The 10,290-nt window shown below is 59.4% G+C and overlaps 1 protein-coding gene across 1 annotated transcript in view; it reads left to right on the plus strand.

Moving 5' to 3' along the window:
• FAM222A (family with sequence similarity 222 member A) overlaps nucleotides 1–10,022 on the plus strand; it is a 110,840-nt gene extending 100,818 nt beyond the window's left edge. Inside the window, exon 4 of the mRNA XM_081123342.1 lies at nucleotides 7,601–10,022. Within this exon, the coding sequence (XP_080979468.1) occupies nucleotides 7,601–8,877 (1,277 nt within the window). The 3' untranslated portion in view covers nucleotides 8,878–10,022. The remainder of the gene's footprint in view (nucleotides 1–7,600) is intronic.
• The last annotated feature ends 268 nt before the right edge of the window (nucleotides 10,023–10,290 follow it).

The following is a 10,290-nucleotide window of genomic DNA, read 5'->3' on the forward strand; positions in this document are numbered from 1 at the left end:
GAGGCACTGTCCAGGCTGGGGGTGGGGAAGGGGTGGTACTCAGGGACCTGCCGTCTAAGGAGGGCAAGGCTGAGGCAGCTACCCCAGGACACTGACTTGAGCTGCTACCCTCACTCCCCCCCCCCATGAGCCCCCAGGGCACAGGCTTTGAGATCAAGATGGTCTGGGAGTCAAATCCTGGCTGTGCTCTGCATGGGTCGTGGAAATGGATTGTGGGCAAGTGAGTAACTGGCCCTCTCTGGGCCTCAGTTTTCTCTGCCATGATGTGGGGGAAAGAACAGAAGGAGAGAATCCCCAGGGTCTGGTAGCAGACTCAAGCACTTTATCTGCCCCCACACCGATACCCACAAGGGAACAAGAGGTTCCCAACCCCTCTGCCCCCGAGGGGGGTAACCCAAGATCAGGGCGCCCCTCCCCTCCCCAGCTCCCAGCCCTCACCCAGCCTCGCACAGCAACCCTGACCCTGAGAGGCTGGAGCCCCGGCCCCACGAGCATTCCTGCAGGTGCAGCTGCTTCCACTGACACTAATAAAATACGGAAGAAACAAAGCAATTTAAAATTCCAATAAAATTAAGAACAAACCTCTGGCTGCGCAGCAGATCCAATTATGTAGCTGTTGCTGAGCGCAGCCTGGGGGATGGAGGGAGGTCCAGGGCCGCCCTGCTGTGGGACCGCGCCCAAGCCAAGGAGAGCGCAGAGGCTCGGAAACGAAGGACAGGGAGAGGCCAGGTGGCGTTAGCCCCCTTTTACCATTTAACAAATACAAGTGAGCTCTTAGCGGCCTAGGAAGGAGGGCAGCTGCCTTCATCCTTTAAGAGTATCCAGCCACAGTCCCCAACAGGCCAGCCCAAGGAGCGATAAAATCAGATGACAGAGCCTGGAACCACTGCCTCCACACGGTGCAGAGCCCTGGCCAGCTCAGTAAGGCAGGGAGCACAACTAAGTCACAAGGATTAGTGAGTAAAACTAGCTGCATGGAAACCCCGAGGAATAAGAATTCAGCAAGATCCCAAATATAAGATCAACATACGATGACGCACGCAGCTCTCTTCCTCTACAGAAGGCGACTAACTTTTTCTGTAAAGAGCCGATATTTTGGGCCCTGCAAGAGCATAGAGTCTCAGCATAACCACTCAACTCGGCTGCGCCGTAGCATGAAAACTGTCCCAGATGTGGGGACAGGAACTGGCATGACTGTGTTCCAGTAAAACTTTATTTACAAAAGCAGGCAGAGGCCAGGTTTGCACGTTCCTGCCCTGCACCTGTAACAAAGAACAGAAATAAATCTTACAGAAAGATGCTGTTACAGTTTCTTGGAAACAGCTTCATGTGTGTGCTCTCACACACCATGCAGTTCACCCATTCGCAGTGTACTAGTGAGTGCTTTAAATTCAGAGTGTGCAGGCTTCACCACTATCAAACTCCAGAACACCCTCGTCACCCCCAAGACCTACCCCATCCCCATGCCCTCTCGCAGGCACTCCCCATTTCCCCTGGGCCCCCTCACAGCCCTAGGCAACCACTAAACTACTTTTTGTCTGTCTAGATGTAATTATTTTGGACATTTTATATAAATGGAATCATACAATATGTGGCCTTTTATGTCTGGCTTTTCCCCTTAGTATAATGTTCTCACGGTTTGTGTGGATACACGTGTGTACCTGAGAACACCTGCCCGTTTTTGTGAATGTCTGAGCATCCACACACGTGGAGAATGTGAGAGAGGCTCCTGTGTGCTGTGCCCAGTGATAACCACGACCCAGCACTGCCTAGTTTGGCCCAGAGCTAGAGGGAAGGCAGCCGGCCTGTTCTATGCACCCACTGTGTACCAAGCCTTCCGACCCGCGTCCTTGCATTTAGTCGTCACTCTGTCTCCTTGGGGGAAATGGAGGCCAGGGGAGCTGTGGTCACTTCCCTGAGGTCCCCCCAGCTGGTACCGAGGGTACCTCGATTCACACCTGAGTCTGATTTCAAAGACCCTCAGGCTACCACCTGGGTCAGTGGGCTGGGGGCAGATCAAGGTGGTTGGCAAACACCCTGCCCCTCGCCACAGCCCTCCGAGCGGAGGCCAGAGAACAGCTGCACCTGCCCTGGCCCAGCACCTTGCCCCGCCCCCTCCTGGGCGGCCTCATTAGGTATTCTGCCTGTGCCATCAGCTAATTAGTGTCACGTTAATTGAGCATTCAGGAGGCTGCCACCTCCAAGGGCAGAATGTCAGCTGCCAAGGGGAATGCAGATGTGAGCTTCCCCTCCCTGTGGACTGGGGCCAGGCCCTGTGCCCAGGGGCCCCTTCTGACCTGGAGCAGCCCTGGTACCCCTGCCCCCCATCTCAGCACAGATCATGCCCACTGTGACTTCCTGAGCCTCAAAGGAGGGGGCAATAGGTAAAACCTACAACAGCATGATAAAGAAATGGCATTTGCTAAACACCCACTGTGTGCCTGGCCCACTTTTTAATAATTTTTAAAAAATATATCTTTATTGATTTCAGAGAAAGGAAGGGAGAGCGAGAGATAACATCAATGATGAGAGAGTCGTCAAAGAATGGCTGCCTCCTGCAGGCCCCTGACCCAGGGATCGAGCCCCCAACCTGGGCATGTTCCCTGACCTGGAATCGAACTTCGATCTGGATCAACAGCTGAGCCGCGCCCCACTGGGCAGCCCGGCCCGGCCCACTTTTAACTCTTCCACCACTCCTGTGAGAAAGCTACAGTTAGAGCCATTTACAGCCCCAAAACCTGAGGTCCGCTGGGGGAACAGCCTCTCCAGGGGCATGTCCAGATGCCTGGGGTCCCACAGAGATCCCAGAGTGTAGGACCAGGAATTCTGGCTGGTGTCGCACCCCTGCCCCGCCTCGCCCCACCCACAATCGTCCCCACCGGCCTGCCCCTGGTGGCAGGTACCACATGCAGAGTACCACACAGGCTTCAGCAACCACATGTCCACCCTCTCCCCTTACAGATGGGAGGCTGAGGTCACATTAAGTGGCTGTCGAAAGTCACCCACCGCGAGTAGTAACGCTGGGCGTCACACTGCAGAGCCCTGACTCCAGCCTGAGTCGCAGCTGCTCACCCTGTGGCCTCAACAGCAGAGCTTCCCCCCTCCACTCCCACTTCTCCCCTGCTCAGCTTCCGAAAGGCAGGGTGCCACTGAGTCCTGCTCGCACATCTCCCCGAAGCAACATTAAATCTCACTCAAAGGGCTGCTATTAATTGGCTTAATATACTCGTTAATAACTGCATCTACTTAACCGCACCTGTAAAAGGCTCCTAACATTAACCTAATGGCGGTGATGACAGGTTGGCGCCTCCAGCCAGCTTTTTACATTTCCCGACTAGGCTCTGATGGGGGCCACGCGGGCAGAGTGGGGCAGGGGTGGCCCCGTTCACAGGGTGGGCATCTTGGTTTCTGCACACGGGAGCCCAGGTTCTGTCTGGTGGCTGCCCTGTGGCCTCTCGGAGGCCTCGGAACAGGGAATCTGCCGGGCTCTGCGCCGTCACTCGCATCCATCCTGCCCACCAGGTGTGGTCTGCCCTGCTCGGTGTCTCCACATCCTTTCATAAGTCAGTGTCTCTAGGCAGGCCACTCCCTCCCGGCCCACCTCAGTCCCTGCCACCCTCAGTCCCTGCCCCACGTGGGCCTGCTGGCTCATTCCCCGCCCAAGAACATGTGGGAATTTGCAACCCCTGCTTGATAACCTGTTCCTTGAATGTCCAACTTCCTCTTCTAAAACCTGGGTTCCACCTCCCAAGGATGCCACAAGGGCCGCAGAAGGGCAAGGCCTGAGCGTTGGTCACAGTACCTGGCTGGCCCGGAGGCAACCCTCAGCAGAGGGGAGGCACAGGGATGTAGTCCAGGGGCCATGGGGAGGGGGGGCTGCAGAGGGAGACCTGAGCCAGGTGACTGGGCCCTGAGTGCTCCCTGAGCAGCTCCGAGTTCACGCAAACAGCTCATTGGAGGGTTTCACAGAGAGGCAGCTGGGAGCTTGGAGGTGGTGGAGTGTCCTAGCAGCTCTCCTGGTCTCTGTGCATCGGGATTCAGGAGTGGCTTAGCTGGGCAGTTCCGCTCCCTCTCTCAGATGCAGTCAGATGTTGGCCGGGTTTGCAGTCACCCGAAAGCTTGACCAGGGCTGGAGGATCCACTTCCGAGAAGGCTCACGTGCTTTCGCAGGAGGCCTCGGTTCGTCCCCAGGTGGGCCTCCCACGGGCCGCTCCAGCGTCCTCACGTGGCAGCCGCTTCCCCCAGGGCAAGCGATCCAAGAGAAGGCATGAGGAGCAGGCTGCAGGACCGTCGGTGCCTCGCCCTGTCCGCACACTCCCTCCCTTGCACAGAATCTTATAGGTTGTACAGGTCGGCCCCATTCGCAGCGGGAGGGGACCACAAAGGGCACGGGGGGGGGGGGGGGAGATCTCAGAGGCCACCTGCCAAATGCCACAACTTGTCTGCTTCCTCCCCTATAAAATGGGGACCCATCTCCCACCTCTGAGCTGTCAGGTGCTCCAAACAAGAGTCATCGAGAAAACCTTGGGGGCTCGGAGCCTAGCACCCACCCAAGGGCATCCTCTGTTATGCCACCACCACAGGCTCCGACAAAAGCCAGAGGTGACCTGCCCACCCTCGAGAAGTCTCCTGTCAGGGGCCAGAGGGACCCCTTCTTTCAATGAGTGGGAACTGGTAACAGGCGTTGCTCCCCCACACACTTTTTCTTAAGGTTTTAAACACCTAATTTATTCCATCCATTAGATAGATTTTGTAGATTTAATCATTTTCACAGTTGGTGGCTCATTGGATACTCAAGATAAACTCCAAATGAAAGTATAATAGTGAGGACAAATGAGTTTTCACACCACAATGGCAGAAACTTGCTTGGGAAGAGAGTTTAAGAGGCACAAAAATACATACAGATATAATTTTTTTCCCCGGCAGCTGCTTTTGCTGACTATAGTAGGTTACCACAGTTAATTTCACCAGTTTTGTTCATCTGTAAAATTGCATAAAAGTGACATTTTTGTGCTCATTATAGCAACTGCTGATTTATGGCTGGTAAATGAAGAGCTGGTCCCTTTTTTGCGGGACTCTCCGAGCGGTGCTAAGTGCCCATGAAATTGCTTGTATAATGTAGTTTAAATCCAATCTCGGAGAAAGATTCCCCCGTTGGCCGAAGTGACATTTCCATTCTCCACACTGAGTTTATTTTAGGCCACTTAGGTGGGGGCTGCCCCAGGCAGGGGCAGGATGGGGGCCTCTGGCCGGCTGCACCTGCCCGGCCCTGGTTAGGCCAGAGGGACCGAGGGCACTGCTCCCGCCTCCTCTGGGTGCTGCCCGGCCCAGGTCAGACCACATCCCTGCACCCCCGGGGCAGAGCCAGTGACCTTTCTGCCAGGCAGAAAGAGCAGGGGAGAGCAGGGGCCTCTCTGGCCCCTGCCCACTAGATGCCAGTAGCACCCCTCCTCGAGTTGTGACAACCGAATGAATACTTCCCTAGACATCACCAGTGTGCCCCGGAGGACAGGAATGCCCCTTGGAGGACCGCTGCCCTGCAGTGAAGAGCGCCCTGCCCGCCCTGCCCAGCGGCCTGCTCTGGGCTTCTGCTCTCTCTGAATTATGTGTAGTTCCCACCTGGACATGCTTCCGAGCCGGGACCTTAGCCCCTGCTGTTTCCCTGCATCCTGGGCCCTTCCATCGCCTTAGCCAGGTGCCCTTTGTTCCAGAAGCCATCCCTGAAGCCGCCCCACACTGCCTGCCCTTCCCATCACAGCAGGCATTTTGCCCAGCTTGGCTGTGAGCCATCAGGGGGTCCTGGGTGAGGCTCCGGAAGGATGGGCATAGTGTCTGCACTGCCCCAGCCACAGTGCGGGGCCCACCTGTGCACAGGCCCCCCCTTCCCTCCCTCCAGGCGCCCGGGGAGGGTGTGAGTGCACACATGGAGACTACCTGCTTCTGCTCACACACCCCTGTGAACAACTTGTTAAACCCTCACAGGCACTCTGGGAGGGAGTGTTAGCAGCAGCGTCCCCATTTTACAGATGTGGAAACAGGCTCAGAGTGGTAAAGCCCCCCCCCCCGAGTCCCCCAGAGTCACTAGTAGGTCCTGGGGGTGCCCACAGGGCGGGAAAGGCAGTATGTCTTGGAAACCTTTGAGGCTCCTTCTCATCTGAGGACCCAGACAGGTCACCATCTTCCAGGACCTACTGTGTGCCTCACCTGCTGCTGGGCCCCTCGGTACAGTCGAGGTCACCCGGCAAACCTGGCATGGTCATTACCCCCATTCCACAGGTGGGGAAAGTAAGGCTCAGCCGCGCAAGCAACTTACACAGGGCCGCACGGCCCCACAACCAGGCCAGACAGCTCAAAGCCCAGGCAGGGCCCTTTCATCCCCTCATGCAGGGCCCCTGCCCCAAAAAGGGTCATGGCGGCACTGAGGACCAGGGAGGGGCTTTGGATGGGAAGGGGGTCAGCCTACCAGTGACCTGCCTCCCCTGTGGCAGAGCCAGCTTGCCCACGGACACACAAAACGCAGTTCACAAAAAGGCAGTGGTTTTGCAGGTGACAGGCCGACTTGGGAAGGGGCTGGGTAGCAGGGGATGAAGCCCCTCCTCACCTGCCTACTGACTGGGCAGGAAATGTGAGCGCCAGATGGAGAGCAACTGCGGCAGCTCCCACTGGCACCCCCTCCCCTCCCGCCGGCCCCGTGCTGGGCTCTGTTCACAAAGCAACGCACCGAACCGCCCATTTGACAGATAGGGAAAGGGAGGCACCAAGAGGTAAAGGGGCGGAAGGAATGAACCCACCGGAGCACTGTTACAATGGAAGATCGACAACACCAAGCGCCGTCGAGGGGGTGAGGCCCCAGGCACCACTGAGCCCTGCCCGCGGGCATGTACCCTGCGCAGTCTCTCTGGCAGACTGTCGGGGCATTTTCTCCTAAGCTGAGCATCCACCTCCCCGGGTCCCAGCGGTTTTGCTCGTGGGTATGTTCCCAACAGAGCTCGCTAAATACACTCACCAGGACCAGAGGACCACGGTGTCAGCCCCAAACTGGAAACGACTCCAACGCCATCAACAGGAAGGAGGGGTGAACTGTGATGTAGTCGTACCCGGACAGCACGTGCCAATGCGAAAAGCAAACCACTGCCACACCGGCCACCGGCGGGCCTCACACACGCAGCCGGAAGGGACACAGGCTGGCCCACGTGCGCGTGCAGGCGCGCCCCGTGTCCCCGCGGACAAGCACCAGGCACTGGCCGTGTAGTGAGAGGGCAGGAGGCCCGCTGACCTGGGCGTGGTCAGCGACTGGGAGGGGGCACAAGGGGCCCTTGGGAGACGGGCCATGTCCCATCCCTTGACCCAGGTGTTATTTCAGGCGGGTGTCCCTGTAATAGACAACACCACGTCTGCGACAGTTCAGCCAGGTCACGCGTGTGCTCACTCTGTTTACACTTTGATCCCAAGCTTAACTCAGCGGGAATGAAGGAGCGAGGGAAGGGCAGCCCAGCAGCGCCCGGAGTCCTCCTGGGGAGCAGTGGGCGGGGGTCCCAGGCCTCCCCGTGTCACCTGGTCAGTGCTCACTGTGCTTTCCTCTCCTCGCCTGTCCCTGCAGGCGAGACGGTGGCCAGCTCCATGCATTCCTCCCGCTACCCGAGCCCGGCCGAGCTGGACGCCTACGCTGAGAAGGTGGCCAACAGCCCGCTGTCGATCAAGATCTTCCCCACCACCGTCCGGGTGCCCCAGCACAAGCACCTCAGCCGCACCGTCAATGGCTACGACACCTGCAGCCAGCGCTACAGCCCCTACCCGCCGCACGCCCCCGGCTACCAGGGCCTGCTGGCCATCGTCAAGGCCGCCGTGTCCTCCTCGGGCGTGGCCGCGCCCCCCGGGCCCGCCAAAGGCGTGCTCAAGAGCGCCGAGGGCAAGCGGACCAAGCTGTCGCCGGCCGCCGTGCAGGTGGGCATCGCGCCCTACCCGGCGCCCAGCACTCTGGGGCCCCTGGCCTACCCCAAGCCACCCGAGGCGCCTGCCCCGCCGCCTGGCCTGCCCACGGCTGCCGCCACCGCCGCCTCCGTCATCGCCCTGCCCGGCCGCGGCCTGGCCCTGCCACCTTCCAACCTGCCCTCCATCCACAGCATCCTCTACCAGCTCAACCAGCAGTGCCAGGCCCCGGGCGCTGCACCCGCTGCCTGCCAGGGCGTGGCTGTGCCCCACCCCAGCCCAGCCAAGCACGGCCCCGTGCCCAGCTTCCCCAGCATGGCCTACTCGGCCGCCGCCGGCCTGCCCGACTGCCGAAAGGGCGCCGAGCTGGGCCAGGGAAGCACGGCGGCCTTGACGTTGGCTGGAGCCACCAAGCCTGCAGGGTACGTGGATGGCAGCCTGGATTACCTGCTGTGGCCACAGAAGCCACCCCCCCCACCACCCCAGCCACTGCGGGCCTATAGCGGTGGCACAGTGGCCAGCAAATCCCCAGAGGCTTGTGGGGGGCGGGCTTACGAGCGGGCCAGCGGGTCACCCCTCAACTGCGGCGTGGGGCTGCCCGCCAGCTTCACTGTGGGCCAGTACTTTGCTGCGCCCTGGAACAGCGTGCTGGTGACTCCCACGAGTGACTGCTACAACCCAGCGGCCGTGGCGGTCACCGAGCTGGGGCCCGGGGTGGCTCGGGAGCTGACCGGGCCCCCGGCCGAGGCCCTCTCCGGCCTGCCGAGCAAGAGCGTATGCAACACGGCGGTGCTGAGCAGCAGCCTGCAGTCGCTGGAGTATCTCATCAACGACATCCGGCCGCCCTGCATCAAGGAGCAAATGCTAGGCAAGGGCTACGAGACGGTGGCCGTGCCCCGGCTGCTCGACCACCAGCACGCCCACATCCGCCTTCCTGTCTACAGATAAGGCCTGCCTTGTGGCCTCACGGACAGAGGGACAGGGCGCCAGGTGGGAGGCAGGCCGAAGGACAGCGGTCGGCGCGCAGGGGCCCACGGGTGCGCACAGGGAAGCTAGGCTGGCTGCTGCCATGAGGTTCAGCAGGGTGACCTTGCCCACCAAGGCCCCTCCCCTGCGTCAGCTGCCCCAGGACGTGGGGAGGGCCCCTGAGCAGCTGCTGGCACCCAGGCCTTCCCCCATCCACACTGGCAGAGGTAGGGAGGCAGAAACCACTTCAAAACAGGAGTGGTTCCTTCTGGCTCCCCTGGGAGAGGCGCTCAGGCCAGGGTGGGAGGCAGGAAGAAATGTGATGGCTTCGAATCAGGGTGGGGTCCAAGCAGCCCCCAGGGGTCTGATAGCTTCTCCCCCACAAGCTCCCCAGTCACCTGGAAAAGGGAGTCACTGGTCCCACAGTGTCCCCCACTGGCCAGTCCGGGGGAATGCCACTGTAACAGAGGCTCCAGGTACTACAGACCCTCCTTCCCCTCCCCACATTCCTTCCCAGCACAGAAAAATCGCACCCCTATCCCATTCTCCAAACCCTGGACCCCCACCTTCCCCTCTCCCCAGTACATCTCACAGGGCTGCTGGGCACAGCTGTCTGGCTGTGCACCGCACAAGGGCACCTCATCTAAGGAGACACTGGCACCCAGGCTTGTATATTTATTACGGCAATTTTCCGATGCTTGAGGAAGGGGTGCCATTTCCCTATTCGCACAAAGGTGCCACGGGGTTAGCAGTGGGCCTGCCGTCCTAGACCCCGTCAGAGGAACCCTACCTCCCCGCCTTCGGGGGTTCCTTCCTTGGAGCCAGCGAGGGGGTAACCCACTGGTTCTAACTGGGAGACGCAATGCAACTCCTTTCCTGCCAGCCGCCCTCCAAGGCCTGCCCCACACCATCCAGGGGTGAGGGGAGGCCGGCGGGGTCCCCCCATGAAGTCCCCGAGGCCCGAGCTCCCCCGGTCCTGGCCCTCCTGGCACTCCGGAAGCCGTACTGTATCTCTCTCCAAGGCCTGTTCAAGCACTAAGTGCATTTACAAATCTCTGAGAATGTTTTTTTTTTATACTAAAATTGACCATTATATTCTACTGTGAGAAGTGCAGTCTGCACTATATTGTTTTAAAAACGAAGAGAAAGAAAAAAAACGGAAAACTCAGGTGGCGTCTTGGCTGTGGGATTGTTTTGCGGCTCTTGTTTTGCGCTTTCTTACCCCCCCTTAGGAGAAAAGTGTGCTCTCCCCCCCTCCTCAGGCCAGGTGGCGCCCCAGGGAAGCAAGCCAGGAGCCCCCTGGGCCACTTTGCACTTGGGGTTCCATTTACTCTTCTAGTTCTTTCGAGGTGGCCACTCTCACTTGCCTTGTTCACGTGTCAGCCACTTGGTCAG

Source organism: Miniopterus schreibersii (assembly GCF_964146895.1).
Source record: "Miniopterus schreibersii genome assembly, chromosome: 20".
Classification (NCBI taxonomy): Eukaryota; Metazoa; Chordata; class Mammalia; order Chiroptera; family Miniopteridae; genus Miniopterus; species Miniopterus schreibersii.